At 43.2% G+C, this 18,296-nt stretch overlaps 7 protein-coding genes across 10 annotated transcripts in view; 4 read left to right on the top strand and 3 right to left on the bottom strand.

Moving 5' to 3' along the window:
- Positions 1 to 189: 189 nt before the first annotated feature.
- Positions 190 to 1,493, top strand: LOC122625230 (coiled-coil domain-containing protein 97). 2 transcript variants are annotated; one of them, XM_043805252.1, is made up of 2 exons: positions 318 to 451; positions 514 to 1,493. In XM_043805252.1, the coding sequence occupies exons 1-2, from the start codon at positions 389 to 391 to the stop codon at positions 1,333 to 1,335; spliced, it is 885 nt and encodes a 294-aa protein (XP_043661187.1). In that variant the 5' UTR covers positions 318 to 388; the 3' UTR covers positions 1,336 to 1,493. The 2 variants fall into 2 exon arrangements, with proteins under 2 accessions (XP_043661179.1, XP_043661187.1); XM_043805244.1 differs by having other exon boundaries at positions 190 to 1,493.
- Positions 1,401 to 2,924, bottom strand: LOC122625219 (N6-adenosine-methyltransferase non-catalytic subunit). The gene is made up of 3 exons (XM_043805233.1): positions 2,757 to 2,924; positions 2,168 to 2,684; positions 1,401 to 2,109 (listed from the first exon to the last, which is right to left on the bottom strand). The coding sequence occupies exons 1-3, from the start codon at positions 2,820 to 2,822 to the stop codon at positions 1,499 to 1,501; spliced, it is 1,194 nt and encodes a 397-aa protein (XP_043661168.1). The 5' UTR covers positions 2,823 to 2,924; the 3' UTR covers positions 1,401 to 1,498.
- Positions 2,925 to 3,157: 233 nt separating this feature from the next.
- Positions 3,158 to 4,664, top strand: LOC122625245 (tumor suppressor candidate 3). The gene is made up of 4 exons (XM_043805265.1): positions 3,158 to 3,373; positions 3,483 to 4,209; positions 4,299 to 4,461; positions 4,528 to 4,664. Exons 1-4 carry the CDS (start codon positions 3,287 to 3,289, stop codon positions 4,541 to 4,543), a joined length of 993 nt encoding a protein of 330 aa, XP_043661200.1. The 5' UTR covers positions 3,158 to 3,286; the 3' UTR covers positions 4,544 to 4,664.
- On the bottom strand, positions 4,618 to 5,755 carry LOC122625253 (polyprenol reductase). Its single transcript, XM_043805276.1, has one exon. It carries the CDS (start codon positions 5,680 to 5,682, stop codon positions 4,702 to 4,704), a length of 981 nt encoding a protein of 326 aa, XP_043661211.1. The 5' UTR covers positions 5,683 to 5,755; the 3' UTR covers positions 4,618 to 4,701.
- A 214-nt stretch (positions 5,756 to 5,969) lies between these two features.
- LOC122625877 (epsilon-sarcoglycan) lies at positions 5,970 to 7,889 on the bottom strand. Of its 2 annotated transcripts, XM_043805925.1 has the most exons (5): positions 7,238 to 7,889; positions 6,778 to 7,182; positions 6,580 to 6,687; positions 6,352 to 6,495; positions 5,971 to 6,288 (listed from the first exon to the last, which is right to left on the bottom strand). In XM_043805925.1, exons 1-5 carry the CDS (start codon positions 7,795 to 7,797, stop codon positions 6,177 to 6,179), a joined length of 1,329 nt encoding a protein of 442 aa, XP_043661860.1. In that variant the 5' UTR covers positions 7,798 to 7,889; the 3' UTR covers positions 5,971 to 6,176. The 2 variants fall into 2 exon arrangements, with proteins under 2 accessions (XP_043661861.1, XP_043661860.1); XM_043805926.1 differs by lacking the exon at positions 6,580 to 6,687 and having other exon boundaries at positions 5,970 to 6,288.
- Positions 7,890 to 8,325: 436 nt separating this feature from the next.
- On the top strand, positions 8,326 to 10,017 carry LOC122625851 (dolichyl-phosphate beta-glucosyltransferase). The gene is made up of 4 exons (XM_043805883.1): positions 8,326 to 8,542; positions 8,600 to 8,774; positions 9,001 to 9,397; positions 9,454 to 10,017. Exons 1-4 carry the CDS (start codon positions 8,477 to 8,479, stop codon positions 9,794 to 9,796), a joined length of 981 nt encoding a protein of 326 aa, XP_043661818.1. The 5' UTR covers positions 8,326 to 8,476; the 3' UTR covers positions 9,797 to 10,017.
- A 272-nt stretch (positions 10,018 to 10,289) lies between these two features.
- Positions 10,290 to 18,296, top strand: part of LOC122620836 (tyrosine-protein kinase Btk29A) — a 42,518-nt gene continuing 34,511 nt past the window's right edge. The window contains exons 1-3 of one of the 2 annotated variants that reach the window (XM_043798491.1): positions 10,290 to 10,532; positions 10,616 to 10,837; positions 13,180 to 13,449. In XM_043798491.1, the coding sequence (XP_043654426.1) occupies positions 13,198 to 13,449 (252 nt within the window). In that variant the 5' untranslated portion in view covers positions 10,290 to 10,532; positions 10,616 to 10,837; positions 13,180 to 13,197. The remainder of the gene's footprint in view (positions 10,533 to 10,615; positions 10,838 to 13,179; positions 13,450 to 18,296) is intronic. The other variant, XM_043798499.1, reaches the window with a different exon arrangement.

The raw sequence follows: 18,296 nt of genomic DNA, 5'->3' as shown, positions 1-18,296 counted from the left end.
TTATTATAAATGAAAAATTAAATTATACATTTTTTAAGAATCGTATATATAATTTTCCAACAGAGATACAGATAATGCAAAACCAAAAGGACGGTTTTAAATTGGTTGGTAATCACAATCTCCAAGTTTTATCGAAAAATTTAATCACCCTGGCAACTCTATGTGAATGACATTGGCGAAGAAAGAAGAAGCATTTGTTTACGTTTTATTTCACACTTTGTGCAATTTGTGTAAACAATTATGACTACTGGAAGCGAAGCTGACGGAGATGGCGAGCACCAGGGAAATGGTGACATCGTCCTAAATCCAGAGCACCCTCCGGAACTAATGAACATCTTCAAATCCCTGGCCGAAAACAACCAGATCGTCTTTAAGTCGCAGCAAATTGATGATCCGGAAATTCCAATTGAAGAGAAGCAACAAATTGCACGAGATGCATTCGAGAAGAACCGTGAGAACTTCCTAATCCGTTTTGGAGGCTTCCTAAATGTGAGACAACTGGGGTCCTTCCAGGAACTGGCTGTCAAGGAACCCATCAAGCCAAATGAAAATCTGGAGGAGATGTGTCTGCTACTAGAGGATTTCAGGAGAAAACTCAGCACACGTGCGGTATCCATTAAAAACCGAAGATACCATGCCATGCAACAGCTACTTGACAAAGGAGAATACTTTAGCGAGCACGAAATGATGCAAAGGGCGCCGGATCTCTACCAGGAGCTGGTGGGTCAGTACCTCACGGAGGCGGAAAAGAAGGCTCGGGATAGTTACGATGTTCGGAATACTAGCTTCTCGGGAATACTTATGCATACTTTGGAAAAAAAGCAAAGAGATGAATTGCTAGAGGAAACTCAACAGGAAGGAGAACAAAGCGTGCAGGCAATACGTGAACCCAATCCTCCCGCAGACTTTGAAGTTCCTGTAGCTTGCCGAAAGCAGTGGGGTGGCTTTGAAGATGATGAACCAGTTGCCTGTTCAACGAGTCGAAATGCACAAGTTCGAGCACCAACAAATATAACTAAGATCTCCACGCCTGAGTTTTATAATCCAGGAGAGCGAGAACTGCTACGGAATGAGTTCCTGGGTATGATGAAGGAACGCTTTCTTAGTGGGGAGGACAAGGATTTTGATTATACTGCTGTAGATGACAATACTTTGCTGGATGATCTGAAGCAAATTGAGCAGGATGAAGAAGATGCCTATTTCGAGGACAGCGAGGATGAGGAGGAATTGGAGGAGCACATTGCGGAGGAGAATGCCGTCTCAAGTGAAGATGACTTGGATATCTATATGAGGCATCTAAACAATCACCACAGTCTTCAGAATAGCCACGGATAATAATAAAGAGCTGCTGGTGGCTCAATATCCAAAGAAAACCCTGGAAATCCACAGAATACTCAGCATTCTGCAGCAATAGTTTTTAATGTTAATCTTATTCTTAGCCTTAACAAATTTTGATCTTAGACACTAGAATACATGCAGTTGTTGAGTAAAAATGTGGTTATCTGGGCCTTCCACGACCACGTGGAAAGCCGCGTCCTCTTCCCCTTAAGACTTTGCTATTAGGCGGCGGACTCTTGGGCCTAAGTAGCTCAATCCTACTAGTGCAACCGGTGGCTGGAGCCTCAGCGAAGTAGGTCTGGTACAGCTCGGAGTTGAAGTTCGAGTTCGTCAGTTCCGGACCCACAGTTAGCCATCCTGGTCGGATACTCGAATCTCTGCCGAACAGATGCAAACGCCGTCGACCCAAGCAAAAGTGTTCGATGATGTGAAAGATCTCGATGGGCTTCTCAAAGCTGCCGAACTCCTCTTCCTCTGAGATTATTAAATCAATGTCCACGTTGGCATGGATAAAATCGCCATCAGTGGAGCGGCGAACAGTTCCCTTGATTCCCATTAGGCAGTGTTCCTTGGTGCGTTGAAAGACCGCTTTCGGTTCGAGCTGCTTGGAGTGTCCGGGCTTGTTAATATTGGTCCGTATCCAACAAATGTCTTCACACCTCCGGAATCCCCACTTTTTTAGGCAGTTGCGGCCCATGTCCAAGCCCTCCGAGGAGCCGCACCAAAGGAATACAAACGAGCGGTGAGCGGCGATCTCGCCCACATCCAAATCTGGCAGAGAATCAAAATTACTTAAAGTTATATTTATCGATGATTGATTAGAACTTACTAAGTATATCATCCCAGTTCCAGAAGACCCGAGGTGCTCCACCTACAGTGGCTACCGCAGGTGCTGCTCTGGCATATTCCTCAAGCGGCGGTTCAATCAGTATAACATCAAACTTGGCGCCCAGGGTCTTGACATCAAGCGATTTCAGATCCGCCTTTAAGTACATAGGTGCGGATGCGGTGTCTTGGATGAGTTTGTCCTTCAGTTTGATCAGCTCCCTCAGTTTGGGATACTCCTCAAAGCGGTCAGCTAGTCCGACATCGCGGATAAAATTCTGGGGACGCTGACCAGTATCAACAAAGTGCTGGCAGTAATCATTGTGCGGATTGGAAGACTGGGTTCCCTTAAGAAAGGTGGAGGAGTCCCTATAGATGATTTCATTCGGGGTTTTCTTGGAGGATGAGGCGCCACCATCCTCCTCCTCGCGTTGCCCACCGGGATTCAGTTGGCGACTACTGTTAATGTCCTCGGCATTACCCAGAACCTTCTTCAGATCGTCGACACTCGACAAGCCCAACTAAGTTAGGAAATACATAAATTATGAGTTAAATTCGAAGCCGATTACTTTTGACGTAGCGAGAATACTTACAGTTTGCGCTAAAAGCAAACGCCGCTTGCGCGATCGCTCCTGAGAGCTCTTTAGCACATCGCTCATACTAATAAATGCAGTAAAAACGTTCTAAACTATATTTAAAATCGCAATTCTAAGAAAACTTAAAATTAAAGACAACAAAATTTGCCGTCTAGTGACGGCATACTGATCATAGCGGGGTCGATAACCATACCGATATACCGCACGAAATTTTATAAGACATATAAACCTGAATAAGGTTAGATCTAATTTATATGATTATACATTTTTAAGAATACAATTACAACGCTTTATATATATCAATACGCTCAAATTTAAGAAATTTAACAACATAAATTTAATATGGTTATCGATATATTTATTTTTCTTCCACATCTAGACAATCAAAGTAGCCATTCACAGTAAGCGCGCACAGGTGTCGCTGGCCATTCACAATCAGCTGCATGCGCCGGAAAATATTTTTGATTAAACGTTTTTCTGTGATTTTGCGTTAAAGTAGTGAAGTTGTTAATTAAATCGCCTGCAGAATGAGACTGCTGCACAAGACGCTGCTCAGCGGTCTGCTGGTGGTGGCGATATTCGCTATTTACGCTGCCGCGCAGACAAAATCAAAGGTTTGTTTGTGGCCACGTCACTTTTCCGTGGACGTTCTAGCTCCACATCCCAGAATGCCGGGTGGAGGAAAATCCAGCATGTTATTAATGAACATCAAATGCCTTTCAGACGGGGCTGTCGCTGTCGGAAAAAGTACAAAACCTGGTGGACATGAACGCAAAGAAGCCGCTGCTCCGCTTCAATGGACCCAAGTTCCGGGAGTACGTGAAGAGTGCACCCCGGAATTACTCGATGATCGTAATGCTCACCGCATTGGCTCCATCGAGACAATGCCAGATCTGTAGGCACGCCCACGACGAATTCGCCATCGTGGCCAACTCGTACCGCTTCTCCTCGACTTACTCCAACAAACTATTCTTTGCCATGGTGGATTTCGATGATGGCTCCGAGGTTTTCCAACTTCTGCGCCTGAACACCGCCCCGGTGTTCATGCATTTCCCGGCCAAGGGCAAGCCAAAGGGAGCTGACACCATGGATATCCATCGCGTTGGCTTTGCCGCCGATTCTATTGCGAAATTCGTGGCCGAGCGCACGGACATCACCATCCGCATCTTCCGTCCCCCAAACTATTCGGGCACCGTGGCAATGATCACATTGGTGGCCCTGGTGGGCAGTTTCCTCTATATCCGGCGTAATAACTTGGAGTTCTTATACAACAAGAACCTGTGGGGTGCCATCGCAGTATTCTTCTGCTTCGCCATGATCTCGGGCCAAATGTGGAACCATATCCGTGGACCGCCGCTGGTGCACAAGTCGCAAAATGGTGGCGTGGCCTACATCCACGGCTCCTCGCAGGGTCAGCTGGTGGTGGAGACCTATATCGTCATGTTCCTGAGTAAGTAACACTACTTACTTTAGTCTCCTGTCTAGTTTATTTAATCATATATTTTTTTGTAATTAAATAACTAATAACTTTGATTACAGATGCCATGATTGTGCTGGGCATGATTCTGCTGATTGAATCGGGAACCCCAAAGGTCCACAACAAGAACAGGATAATGGCGATGACTGGTTTGGTGCTCCTCACCGTGTTCTTCTCCTTCCTGTTGTCCGTTTTTCGTTCGAAGGCGCAGGGCTATCCCTATAGGTCAGTCATTATTACCCTAAAAGCAATTTATAAAATAATCAAGTTTAATTTTTCTATCCCCCACAGTTTCTTGTTCAAATAGAATCGACTGCAGTCCTGTTCCAGTTCAAGTTCACCCTATATCGTTTTGTAGTTAAAATCACCAGCGAGCACACATTTTTCGTGCGTGTAAAACGACTTTAATAAATTCCACTACTAAATTATTTGTACAAAAATGCGAAATGTTTCCAGTCTTCGGACTCAGAGCAGGAACGGAATAATAGCACGTCGGTTCTTTGGATATTCCCTGAATGTTTCCCGGTACCACTTGTGTGTTAGCAGAGCATTGATCGTTTGATTGCTGGCCACCCAGAGGAAGATTAGTCGCCAAATCCTTACTGGCATGTAGAGATCGGCGATGCAGAAGTACATGACCACCTCGAGGAACATGTGCGGCGAAGACAGCACATTGAAAAGACCACCCTTGGGCAGAAGGTGCTTTTCCGTTTTGACACTTCCCGTCCGCGGATCCTTACGCAGGTTAACCAATATAATGTTGCTGGCATACTGCTGTTGCCAGGCGACAAAGAAGATGACGAGGTAGAGTATTTGCTGGCTTGTCAGCCTGTCCAGGCTGAACTCCATAGGCTTGGAGCCGCGCACAAAGCCAGAGGTATTGGATAGTAATGCTATAATGGCGCCAAAGTAGTGCACATAGCCCACGGCATAGTGGGACAGATTGATCTTGCTCTTCTTGGAGAAGATCTGCACAAAGTTGGTTTCGTAAAAACGCCGGGTGCACTGCAGCGTGAGCATGAGTGCGCCGACACAGGCAGTTGTTGAGTCGATCTCCACCTTCCGGTGACTTCGTCCGCCGCCCATTATGTCAAGGAAAAGCAGGACATATTCCGGCGCCTCCTTTTGCTCCCGGACAGTTGAAACGAGGATGTAAAATGCCAGCCAGCTCCAAAACAGGGCAAAGATGTAGAAATGCTTGAACCAGGATTTCGGCACCTCCAGCCAGGCCACCAAAGGATCCGTTTCACCCTGGAAACTGTGCTTTCCATACCGAAAGGACTGGCGTATGCTATTGGGCAGGTACTTCTCCACGAAAGTCATCAGTCCGCCAAAGAACACGATCGTGGCGATAAAGGTGCCGAACATCATTTGCAGCAGGTTGATTTTGTACCGGTCGAGTAGGCTTTCGAGGACCTCAAGGATCCCATTTTCGGGTGCCGCCATTGCGAATTGATTCGGCACGATGCAGCCCGCAAAAACTGTAAAAACTTTCTCCGAAAAACGAAAACTTGCGGAACATTCATTCTAGTGCTGGAGATAAAATCGATTCTCCCATCGATACATCGATATTTGGCTTATTCTGAAATATCGATTTTAATTCTGAATATCGTTTCAAATACAATTTAAAATTAGGCGCAAACGTTTGAAACGTTATTTTTATGTTTAAAAAAAGGAGTCGAATTAGAATTAGTTAAAACGAAAGTCTGCTAAAAAAGTATCCTATATTTGATTGCCTTTATTCATAAACGGCATATTCATAAATTGTCTAGTTTAATGCTTGCATATCTATATAAAATGATAATTACGATATGGTTTGTCTAGTTCGGCAGGTGTGAGTATTTATGCAATTGATATAACGCTCCTCGATATTGCTTATTGAATTCATATACGTTCGGATCCAATGCCCTTCAGCAGTAGAGCACTCGGGGAGATGTTTGTCAAATGTCCACTCCATTCCGTCCCAAAGTGCCGCCCTTATACGGCGGCGGCTTGGGTCGAGCATAAATGCTGGAGTTTCCGCAGTCCAACTGGTAAAGGCTGTTGTTGGGACTGCAATAAGTGTATAAATATTTAGATATGAGAGTTCTGAATGAGATAGTTATGCGGCCCAACCTCTGAGATCTCATGCTAGTGTTGTCCAGGAGAAAATTGGGATCCTTGAGACTCTTCAATGTGGTTATGGGTTGATTGGACTTGCTATCCGAACACTGGACCATCTGCACAGTGGATGCCATGGGATAGTCCGAGTTGGAAGAGCTGAAACCGATCAAAAAATATATTTTACATTGCTCTATATGAGTAATAGGAAGAAAGAAAAGAACATGTTTATTGGGAAATCACCTCTCGGAACCATCATCCGCCCCAGAATCGCTTGACGCGCTTTGCGCACAGGACTCTTCGCAGATGTGGAAAATGTTGGCAAAGAAAAACTCAGAATGCGGATCGTAACTGAAGTGCAAGGAAACGAAAGAAAACAACAATTAACCAAATATCAAAATAATGAAAATAATTTCGAAATTTTCCCAGTTGGGAACTCACAACTTCTCGTGCTGGAAACACAAAACAGCGGATAGCATTCCGATTAAAATGGCTAAAATCATGCCCGGAATGGCGAAGGCAAAGGCAAATTCATCGATGTAATTGCGCACGGGTACGTCCTCCCTGGAGATGCCCATCCAGCGATCCTCTGGCCTATGATTCTCATCCTCCGCCATCTGCTGCTCGTTCTGCTTGCCACTGTGGAAGAGGATTTCCGTGGGCGATTCCATTCCCACCATGCGAAAGGCGCACCAGTCCAGCTTGAAGCCCACATTCTCAAAGATTTTCTGCACGGATGTGCGCTTGTATGTGCACGAGGGCAGTTTGTACAGGGGTCTCACTTCCTCCTGGAGCTCCTGCAGCCGGGGTGAGAACTGGGCAAAGCTGCCCACGTGGACAATGACCCTGTAATGGGTAGCATATTAATGTAATCAGAAAGATATGAGGATAACCAGCTTACCCCTCGCGCTGCTGTGGACGCAGAGGAAGCCGTCCTCCCATATTCACAGCCGACTCCATGAAGACCACACTCAAATCCTCCTTGCTATTCGGCCACAGATCGTTGCGGAATATATTGCGTAAATTCTCCCTTCTACCTGGATCCATTAGGTGCACCCAATTCAGGTTGTTTATCTTCATCTGCACGACATTGGGAGTGGGGAACTTGTGGGCCACAAACATCGAGACCACAACACGTCGGGTTTCGTAATTCTGACGATTAAGGGCCACCACATCCAGACTCAGATCCCTGCCAGCCGCCGATGCCGGAGGAGTTCCGTATAGGAAACCCGCGTGGTATTCGTGGCTATACATATATCTCATCCAACTGGGCAAATCGGGGTAATTCTTCAGGGACGGTCTGTAGCGAAACTGCTGGCTGATGACCTGGTGTGTCCAGTTAAAGAGTTGCGGTTCGATCTTATAGGTAAAGAGCTCCCCAACATTTGCCTGCAACTTTAGGCCCGCCACTCCGTTGCAGATTAAAGCTAATACGGCCACTATTAAGTTTAAAAACTTCATTTTGTAATTTATGTATTTTTTTTACGATTCACAAGCACATTTTAATTGACTATAAACAAATTGTTGTTCCGCCCAGCAGCAAGGCGATGAAAAATTCCTATGGTGTGTATCTGAATGGGAGAGGACTACATATATTCTCAGAACTTGTTGTTTTTGAATTTCGAAGAGCGCGCATGCGCGTTTTAATCCTAAAACAGAGATATTTGTGACTTAGGTCAGTTTTGAAATATTTATAATGTTTACATTGACTAAAAAATATAGATTAGCTTTAATGATTATATTAAGTTTAAAGTTGCAGAAAATCTTTATATGTATCTTAATTTAAAGAAAAGACTTTGGATAATCTTATTTAATGTTATAAGTTTTAAAACATTAATATGGTCTTGTCTTATATTATATATAATATTATAGTATTTAAAAATTTTTAAATTTGTACAATGCTTTACTGCGATAGACCATTAATCGGTATAAGCAGTGACTGTGAAGGAGTCACTGGTTGTTGGGGAAGTGTCATCCCTAAATTGTCTTGACAACCCTAATCAGCTGCGGCATTTCGGGCTAAAATTCTTGGAAATAAATACGTGGCTCTGTTTATCTCGCACAAATTGGAGAAGTAATGTCTGCTGACAGGTAGCAGCTGCACCTGTTTATACAAACTAGTTGCTAAAAAAGCCCTACGATGTGGCCCTGCCTGTGCCAGCTCTGCTTCTATATACTTTCTGCGTTTGCAGTCGCAGCGCTGTCGGTCAGTTCTCGAATACATTCGCTATCATTATTATTGTATTGATAATCCATCGTTTAGATTGTGGCGCTGGTGCTCTACAAAACGAAGCCCTATCCCAACATCAAGAGGCACAAGGATGAGGAGACCTTCCTGGACCCGCACAGCATCAAAACAGTGACTTTTCCCAGCCTTGAGGACTCGCCAAGTTTGGAGCTCAGTGTCATTGTACCAGCTTACAATGAGGAGCAGCGCTGTATGTTGCTTTTTTGTTTCGTTTGATGAATCACAGTCGACATTTTATCTATGCCCATTTATGATTGATTGTCTACACCTTCATTTATCTACCGTATCTAGTCAACATAAATATTGATGATCCCAGTTTTTATTAAGTTTTGATCTCGATTTCTTTTAAGAAACTGTTGTGATATTATTTGTATTCTGTAAGCATTCTTAACGAACAAGTAATTATACATTTTTAGTGCCCTCTATGCTGGACGAGTGCTTGGCGTTCCTGGAACAGAAATCTGGAGGCAATCCCAATTTCACATACGAGGTAATTGTGGTGAGTGACGGCAGTCAAGATGGCACAGTTTCCGTCGCCTTGGGTTACTCGAAAAAGCACGGAGCAGAGAAGGTTCGCGTTCTGGAACTCATTGAAAACCGGGGGAAAGGTGGTGCCGTTCGCATGGGTATGCTAAGTGCACGGGGTCGTAATCTGCTCTTCGCGGATGCGGATGGAGCCACCAAGTTCCCCGACTACGATAAGCTGGAGGCGGCCCTTAAGGAACTAGCTCCCGAATGGCGAGACGATGGCATTGCCATTGGATCGAGAGCACATCTAGAGAACGATGCTATTGCAACAAGAAGTTTCTTTAGGTAAGATAGGATATGACATCTATAAGTTGACCAGATATTGATCACAATTTCCACAGAACCATTTTGATGCACGGCTTCCATTTCCTCGTCTGGCTCTTTGCCGTGCGATCCATTCGCGATACCCAGTGTGGCTTTAAGCTGTTCACCCGAACGACGGCCAGGAAACTCTTTACCAGTCTTCATGTGGAGCGGTGGGCCTTCGATGTTGAGCTGCTGTACCTCGCCGAGAACTTAAAGCTGCCCATGACCGAGGTTGCCGTTCGATGGACGGAGATCGATGGCTCGAAACTGACACCATTTTGGTCGTGGCTGCAAATGGGCAGGGATCTGTTCATGATTTGGCTGCGATATTTGGTGGGCGCCTGGCGGATTGCCTCAATACAGAAGAAGGAGAAGTGAAGTGGACTTGGAGGACATCTCATTCCCAATATTAACTAGCATTTTGTGTCGAACTTACACCGCTGTCGTGCATTACCAAAACTCTTTTGACTTTTAACTCTATTTTTGTAGGCCTGATAAAGTGTAAAGAATTCTAGCTGGTTAAGTACTTAAGTACAGTATTTTTTCAAATAAAAAAAGATTAATTTGAATATAATAGCGCATCCATTGCTCCACTTAAATGTTAGAAACTTAAAAACGTGACCATATCAAGTAGTCTTCCTTTTGAATACAGCAAGGATTATTATTGCGCCTTAAATATATAAAGTTTCTCTTAAATAACTCATACTGCTTTATCAATTTTGAAAAGTGGGACATAAAATCAAAATATTAAAACACAAAATACGCGGGAAACTAAAATTAAAAACAGTATATGTGGTATTTGGAATACTCCTGGTATTTTTAAAAGTAATTATTTTGAATTTGGTATATCTCCACACTTGAAATGCGGTCACACTCCAAAGAAGTTGCGGCGGCGCGTTTAGTTTCGTATTAAATCGTTACTATTTAATTATAGTTAATTAGTGTAAACAAACCAATCAAATATTAATACAGCTGCCACGTAAATAAACACAAAAGATTCCAGTTAAACCGAAGGATCGCGAGTGCAACTGCCATGGGCGCCACTAAGTGAAGAATTCCAGGAATCCTACGTTGCGCCTGTTGCTCCTCTCCCTCTCTCCAAAGTTTCGTGCAGGTGTGTGCGGGTGTCCGCTCGTCTGTGTGAGCGTCTCAGCTGTGCCTGCGATATATTTTGTTTATAAAGTTTTTTTTTCGCAGTATGCAAATGCTGAACAAGCCGGTCGGTTGATATTTCGTATTTACTCTCGTCGCCGCGCAAACGAAAGTGATTTGTTATTGTTGCCCATTGCGTCTGCCCTCCCTCCAATTGGAGAATTGTGATTTGTTCGTGGTGTGCGGTGGTGTTGTTGTAGTTGCTGTTATTGTTGTTGCTATGCGGTCGGGTCATTGCTTCAAATTGCTCAATCAACGGCACTTGTGGTAAGCTGGAGAACTGGCACAGTTATCAATTTTATTTACTCCTCCTTTCTGTCCCCTTTTTATCGTTATCGAATTTCTTCTTTTGTTCTTCGCCTTATCAGCATTTATTCAATCGCCTAGCAAGCTGCGCTTGATTCTCGTTAGGTCTGATAAGAAAAGCAAACTCTGTGCTGGATGCACTCTAATCAGACGCCCTTGCCTTTGCATTGGATTGCCTCTGCAGTGGATTTCCTTTGTCGCATTTTTCAATTAAATGGCAAAAAATGAATTAGTATTAATTTAAACGATTATTCTCAGCTTGTGGTTTTATTTTGTAGCTTTTAAGAAGAAGCGCTTTGTTTGTGATAAGAATTAAGGGCGACTCTAGCTTAATGTCACAATCGAAACATTTGCATATAATTGTAACTATAAATAGTACTACTAGTTAAAAAGAAAAGCAATGTTTTATAAAGTTCCTTTATTTATTTTAAAATAAAAATCAATCTTATTAGTAGATAAAATAACCCAAAAATTGATTTCAAATAAGACGGAAATTCTTGCAAAGGTCTCAGATTCTTCAGCCTTCTGCTTTGTCGCCTCTCGACTAGAAAAAGCGCGACAATAAACAAAAATTAAATGCAAAGAAGAATACAAACTAAGCGCGACCATTTGCGTGGCGAAATTCAAAGTCAAAAACGAGTTGCCAGGCCACGCCCGCTATATGTAAATATATATACGTACATATGTGCATATATATATATGTATGTTGATGTGCATATAGCCCAGGTCTTTTGGCTTCTCGCTCCACCAAAAAGATTTATGTACACATTGCGCCTTCTGCCTTTTTGCCATCCTTTTTTCCTTTCTGTGCCTCGGTCCGTGTTTATTTTATTACTTATGGCCATGCGCGTTGCGCTCAAGATTCTCTCGGCCCCTCTTTCTACGCTCCGTTCGCCCATTCCCCCGCACTGCGCTCCTGTTTTTGTAGCGGCTCCGCTTGATTAAAGTGCCAGGGGGTGGGGCAGGAGACGGGGAGGAGGCAGAGTGGATCAGGAGATTCAGCCAGTTGTTGTTGTCGCACGAGCATTTGTCGCTTTAGCTTTGTTTCGCTCTGTTCCAGACGCGTCCGTTCATGTTCCTTGGAGATCAGGAGCGGATTTCTAAATCAAAACGATAGGGTCATAATTTCATAGGGGTCCAGCCTATAGTTTAAAATAATATTTATACTTTATCCTGGTCTATTGAAACCGGCGTTTTTAAATCATAATTAAATCATAATTAAATCTTAAAAAACAATCTCTGGATTGTTTAGGTCAAATGTTTTACAGCGCCCAATTCCCGAATCTTGAGCACTTCGCTCCTGGAGCCTCTCCTGCGTCTTGTTAGCTTTTGTTGAAGTGTGATAATGCCAGAGATCGTATGGAGGCTGCTCCTCCGGTTGGAGCCTCCTTTTCAACGGGCCGTTTGTTTGTGTACACGCTTCTCGCTTTGCAGCACGAAATGGAAGTGGTGGGGAAAGGTGGCAAAGGGAAGCGGCAAGAGAATGGGGAATATCCCGCTTTGGGGGCTAATCCTTTAATCCGCTGTGCGCGACTTCAAGGTCAGCAAGTGATCTTTACTAGTGTATACATATACATATGTGGTATATATACTCTGTCTGGTCGGAGGCTAATTAATTGTCCGTTTAATCGTTCGATTTGCTGCCTGACTTGTCTGTCCACTGGGCTTCCCCTTCCTTGGCACTTCTCTTCTGCATTAATAGCCAGTATGCAGTATCTGTAAATGTATAACTATATTTTCCCCTACTTTTCGCCATCCCATTCTGATTGATGTCAACCGGAACGCCCACGGCAATTAGTCAATCAGGTAACTCCCAGTGCTCCAATGTTTCAGTGATCCAATGGTTCCATGTTCCACGGTCAATGCCTCGAGGGGCGCCGAAAAGATTCGCACGCCCACGCCCCCCAAAAATAGATTTATGGCCTTGTCTTTAGTGTGTGTTGTAACCAATCTTTTTGGCCGAGCGCGTCTAATTTTAACCCTCTGTTTGCCAATGCGACATCCATTCTGACGTCCCACAAGATGGCCTATTAAACTATTTAAAAATCTATATTTCGCCGATGGGAAAATGAAATGTATAATTCAATATTTTATGTCCATACGTATGCATTGCTTAAAATTAATTAAAACAAAGGCATATGTACCTTATTATCGAATTCTAAAAACAACTTTACCCTGAAAAATATGTAATTACTATTAGGTTAATAAAAAGAAGTGTGTATCGAAGGGTTAAACTCGTTTTGGCTTGCGTGTAAATATTAACATTAATTTTTGGTTGGCTAATATGTTTCTTGTCTTTCCAGACACTTTTTCTTGTCAAGATGATGGGCACAAAGCATCGAAATTCACATGTCAATGGCAGCATTAAGTCATCATCATCGCTGCGATCCAGCAGCAAATCCTTTCAGGCAAAAATGGATCTGATGTCTGAAAGGCTGTACGACGTTGTGAAAAGCGGATCGATGGTCAAAAGGGCCCAAAACAAGAAACGTTTCACCCCCGTGAATTACAAACATCGATGGTTTGAGTTGACCAAGCGAACTTTCAGCTATTTCGATGTGGAAAATGTGGAGGTGAGTCATTCAAATGCGTACAGCATTTCGGCCAACAGGTTTCGTTTGGAAAGCACTAATTCACCCAAAAAAAGTGAATCAACATAATTTAGGCTAAATTAGCGGACACGAAATGAGAATGTAGATAACAGCGACAAAACAAAAATATTATGAGAAGCTGCTGTGCATTTTTATTTCCGCTCAGACGGTAAAATCAATAAAATAATATAGCTTATCTATTAATAGATAACATAGAAATAACCCAACAGACCGATTTCAGATCCAAAAAGATACTTAAGTTAATCACCTGTCAGGAGTTTTGTGGCAGCAACATTTTTGAGCATTCAACGAACTAGTGCGAAATCTCCGATTCTACGTCCGTATTTAATATATTTAGCGGACATTTTTCGGATCCATTCTCATTACGTCCGCTCTTTGTCTGCTGGGAATTCATGGATGATCTTGAAATTGTATTATACTCGTAATACAAGTGGTGTAACGGTGGAAAGGTTTATATCAGTACGCTACACTTTATTTTGAATTATTTTGTAAAAATAATAGGTCCGGGAAATTTTATAAATACGCTAGCCAAAAGGCACATCGGAGTTAGTCAGTTGTCCGTCCGGCTGACAATGACAATGACAGATCCTAAGACTCGAAGGACCGGGAACTGCGCGTTTTGAATTGGGCAAAATGGTGAATGAAGGAGGGTCCTTTCATTATGCATGTTCAAGTGGGCGTCTCATCTTGTCGTCATAGCTTCGTCATTTATTGCGTCGTTATTACGGCACCTACCGGCACGCAATTTTCACCATCCGGGCGCCCGGGAAAAGCTACTCTGCTTCGGCGGCCGGCTGCATTCGTTTCAAAACAAATGTGGTTTTCGGGAGAAGTCTCCAGTCTGCTCGGCTTGGGTCGTATATGTACCACCATCCAGTCTCCGGCTGGAAAGTAACCACTGTGGGGGATGGAAAATACACACACAGAAGCAGCTGTTAGCCGGCACAATGTGTGCTATGTGTGTGAAACCCACCCTCGTAAGTCCTTGGGTGTAGACTCGGTGTCCTATCCCGTTATGCCGTTCCAATTGGAAGCGAAGTTTCCCTTGAGTTTCCCTCTGAATATCCTGGATGAAGTTCAGTAACCGTAGCAGGAGTTTCTATCCTGGCTTCGTCGCGTGTGGACGTGCGGTAAATTTTCGAATTAATTGTTAGTCAAGCCCAAAGAATTTATTATAGTTGTTTTAAAATATCTCTCTGATTTGCATGACATTTCCAAATAAACAAGAGTGTGTTTAGATCTCGACTAACTTGTTTATTTGCAATACTTTTCAAATTACAAACATTTTTCTAATGCGCCGGCCGCTACCCTTGAAAATTGTATTGGTTTTCAGCGGCTAAGTGAAACCACCCTTATTTACGCTATTTCTAACTGTTAAAACAATTCTTTATCTCTACTAAATCATATAAATGATTCCAAAAGTGCAGTGCATCCTATAGATAGCTGAAAAGAAGAAAACACCCAAATAAAACATTTAAATCGCAAATCCATTCCATGGCGTCGTTGGAAAATTTTTTGCGAATCTAGCCGAAAGCCACCGAAAAAAAAGAGAGAAGAAAACGCCCCACCCAAGGCAAAAGTTTTTCAAGTGTATCCAGCTGCCTTTGTGTGCGTGCGTGGTGCGTTTGTGTATGTGCGTGAGTCCCAGTGCTGTTGTCGTTGTTGTTGTTGCTACTTTTGCCGCACCCCGAATTTCGAATTTCGTGTGCCTGTGCCTAAATTAAAAGGATTATCCTGCCGCCCAAAAGGACGCATTTTTAGTCCTAGGTAAGCATTGAACTGAGAGCGAGAAACCCCCTCGGGAGATACTAGTTTTATGTGCCAAGTTTGAATATCGTAATTGAATTAGATTGGGTTTTTCGTTCTGGGGAATACTCCTGAAGTTATGCAATAAATATACATTTTATGCTTGATTGAAATTCAGTTTATTCCATTATAAAGTTAAGCTTTTTAAGGAGGTCTCCGAATGGTGAACCACTTCATTAAAATCGCATAATCTATCATGGGAAGTATTTTCCATTTACTTGAACCTCAATGGAACCTTAATACAGATCTAATCTCCGTTTCAATTTCAGGAGACAACAGACAGTCGGGTGTCAATCACTCCTGTCACTCGATCCCATCATTTTCCCATACATTTACTAACTGGCATTCGCTGGTTTTCCTTTGGCACTTTCCTTTTGTCCCTATTTTAAGGGCTGCTGCGGAGTTCGGGGGTTCGATGAACTCGTGTAGAAAATGTGCAATTAATTGATTGATTCGCGGTGGCTTCTTTGTGTGCTCCCACCCCATTTCGCTGAAGTTGAGGATAAACCCAGCTGCTTGGCACTCTTCCGTCTGCCTTTCTTCCTGCCTTGTAATCCAATGTCCGAGCCTGTCATGTTTATTGGGGTCAGACCTTTGGACGTAGGGCGTACTGATTAATGGCTAGCCAGCAACAAGCTGAGCCGGCCAACTCATCCGAGTAGCCACCTAGTCATTGCAGCCACCTACACTAGGGAAAAAAAGGAATAAATCGTAATTAGTTAAGGAGCATCAATATTCAAGTCCGGGCAAAGCTGTAAAAGATTTAAATCGGAACTTACATTAGGTGCATCACTTATGAATCAGCCACAGCTTTATCGCATTGTTTTCCTTCTAATATAATGCCGCTGAGCCTCACGTTCCAGATCAATTTCTTGCCACTTTTTGTTTGGTGAATGTTTAATTCACTGCTTAATTAAAAAATAAGGTTCTAGCATTTCTAGGTTTTTTATTGTATTTTTCCTGGATATTGTGGGTATTGCACTCCCGCCTTGGCTTCAACATCATCAGCAGCACCATCATTGTCGTAGTTGTGTCATTAACCTGTCATAAAAATCGCAGCTTGGGCCAGGTCCCAGTTACAGTCGCAGTCCCACGAGTGGAAAAAGAGTGAACTGTAGTGAAGTGGGAGCTGATGTCTGGGGGCTGGGAGCTGGATAGACGAAGAGCCATCCTCTATGGCTCACCGCCATGGTATGCTAATTGAAGCTGGACTTTTTGTTTGCCAACACTTTGCAGTTCTCTACGCTCGCCGCTCCGTGCCAATGCGTTCGTTCTGCTCTCAAATACATTTCGCACAGATTAAGGCTGTAAATAACAATTTTCCAAAAGGAGGCGGGTCGCCACGCAATCCGCGTTAACTGGGGAAATGAACTGGGGGCGAAGTGTGAATAACGAATGTGGGAATGCACTTTCAATCAACGATGGGGAGAAAATTTGAGGAACAAATATTTTTAGGAGATAATCAGGCTAAAGCAGATAAATTCAAATGTATTAAAAGCAAAATCGATTAACCCTGAGTAACCCTACATTGATTAGATTCTAATCGCACTCCATTCAACCCCCTTTCAACCGAACTCAAAGACAATTTCCCTGGCTACCAATAGTTGATGTATTTATAGCTCCGACAGATAAATATATACTGTGCATATACCCTTTCCCCATATCTATTTTAGAGCCAATGGCCACTGCCCTTTGGCTAATGGAGGTGCCATATGGCACATGGTTGAGCTGGAGTTCCTTGCCACCTTGGCTCGTAAATGTAAATGCTGTAAATGCTTTCCCCATTATTGATGTTTGCCTGTGAGAGAGCGTGGACGAGGACTAATCCACTCCAGTAGCCAATACGCAGCGAAAAACATTTTTTTACGACTTTTCGGGGAGTTTGTTTTTTTTTATCTTTTTACGACCTGCACTCCAAAGTATCTTTGCTGTTTGTGAAGCGGGCCTAGAGCTGCTGATCAATCTACCACAATTGTGAGCCACATACCCAATTAGACGTTCAAATTTATCACTTTGCTGTCCGCCAACTTTTTCTTATTCCACTACGCCGGTTTTTAAGCCGCTTCGGTGAAAGAAAAATATGTGTCTGTCGTGGGGATTATTACTCATCGCATGCATTTTAAAATTCTTCACGAATTGACACCTTTGGGAGGCCTCCGCCGAATGGCTTAAAGCTGATTTCGTAGAATTACAAAACCCGCATCGCTCTTCTTCCCCCTCCCCCTACCCCTCCCGCTACTCCACTCCCCCACCCTTTCAATGCTGACAAATTAGCGAGCGAAGCTGAATATTTTTGAATATGTTGGGTGGTCCCGTTTCCAATCGCTGTCTTTATGCCTTTATAAATCTTCGCGCTGCATTTTATTTAACACGAAATTGGCGCCAAAGCCAAAATGTTTTTGATAAGCCTCGTCTTCCGTTGGTAGACGTTGGTGGTTGGTCGTCTTCTGGGGTTGGGGAAACTTGACTCTGACATATGTTAGCCTTCTTTTCAGTTCCGAAAATGATCGGATGGCATGACTCTGTTCCTGGACCTTGAAAGACAACCTGACTTCTCTTGCGGTTGGCAGTTGCAGTGGCGAATGACCGCAGGCTAAATGACCGAGAGGTTTAAGCCTGATTACAGTTACTTGTTTAAGGATGCTACCGCTTGATGCGCAGGGTATATAAGGCTAATTAGCAAAAACACTTACGTCTAATGCACTTAAATGCAAACTATTTTTGTAACCTTGAACGTAATGTGATATTTTAAGTTTTTGTACAACGAAAAGCAATCAATTAAGAGGGCATTCGAAATTCTTGGAAACAATAATCCCAAATTTGATTCCCCTTTCCATATGACAGCCCGACATATGCTGACTAATTACGAGCACTTTTCGAGCCATTTACATGTGCGCATATGCTCAATACATTTCAATTGTGCAGAGACCAAGCCCTTTTCGTAAGCACTTGTAACAATTATGAATCACAATCGAAAAGGTAACACTCCAACTCCGGCACTC

This window comes from Drosophila teissieri, chromosome 2L, assembly GCF_016746235.2.
Source record: "Drosophila teissieri strain GT53w chromosome 2L, Prin_Dtei_1.1, whole genome shotgun sequence".
NCBI classification, from domain to species: Eukaryota; Metazoa; Arthropoda; class Insecta; order Diptera; family Drosophilidae; genus Drosophila; species Drosophila teissieri.
The sequence above is the reverse complement of the archived record's forward strand: the minus strand, read 5'-3'. Positions and strand labels throughout refer to the sequence as shown.

Coding starts and splice junctions, on each gene's coding strand:
- LOC122625253 (XM_043805276.1), bottom strand. CDS start 5,682: ATGGCGGCACCCGAAAATGGGATCCTTGAGGTCCTCGAAAGCCTACTC.
- LOC122625877 (XM_043805925.1), bottom strand. CDS start 7,797: ATGAAGTTTTTAAACTTAATAGTGGCCGTATTAGCTTTAATCTGCAAC. Junction 7,183..7,237: donor CGTCCACAGCAGCGCGAGGG/GTAAGCTGGTTA, acceptor TACCCATTACAG/GGTCATTGTCCACGTGGGCA. Junction 6,289..6,351: donor ACTAGCATGAGATCTCAGAG/GTTGGGCCGCAT, acceptor CACTTATTGCAG/TCCCAACAACAGCCTTTACC.
- LOC122625219 (XM_043805233.1), bottom strand. CDS start 2,822: ATGAGCGATGTGCTAAAGAGCTCTCAGGAGCGATCGCGCAAGCGGCGT. Junction 2,685..2,756: donor GTTTGCTTTTAGCGCAAACT/GTAAGTATTCTC, acceptor TTCCTAACTTAG/TTGGGCTTGTCGAGTGTCGA. Junction 2,110..2,167: donor GAACTGGGATGATATACTTA/GTAAGTTCTAAT, acceptor ATTCTCTGCCAG/ATTTGGATGTGGGCGAGATC.
- LOC122625245 (XM_043805265.1), top strand. CDS start 3,287: ATGAGACTGCTGCACAAGACGCTGCTCAGCGGTCTGCTGGTGGTGGCG. Junction 3,374..3,482: donor CCGCGCAGACAAAATCAAAG/GTTTGTTTGTGG, acceptor AATGCCTTTCAG/ACGGGGCTGTCGCTGTCGGA. Junction 4,210..4,298: donor CTATATCGTCATGTTCCTGA/GTAAGTAACACT, acceptor CTTTGATTACAG/ATGCCATGATTGTGCTGGGC.
- LOC122625851 (XM_043805883.1), top strand. CDS start 8,477: ATGTGGCCCTGCCTGTGCCAGCTCTGCTTCTATATACTTTCTGCGTTT. Junction 8,775..9,000: donor TTACAATGAGGAGCAGCGCT/GTATGTTGCTTT, acceptor ATACATTTTTAG/TGCCCTCTATGCTGGACGAG. Junction 9,398..9,453: donor GCAACAAGAAGTTTCTTTAG/GTAAGATAGGAT, acceptor CAATTTCCACAG/AACCATTTTGATGCACGGCT.
- LOC122625230 (XM_043805244.1), top strand. CDS start 241: ATGACTACTGGAAGCGAAGCTGACGGAGATGGCGAGCACCAGGGAAAT.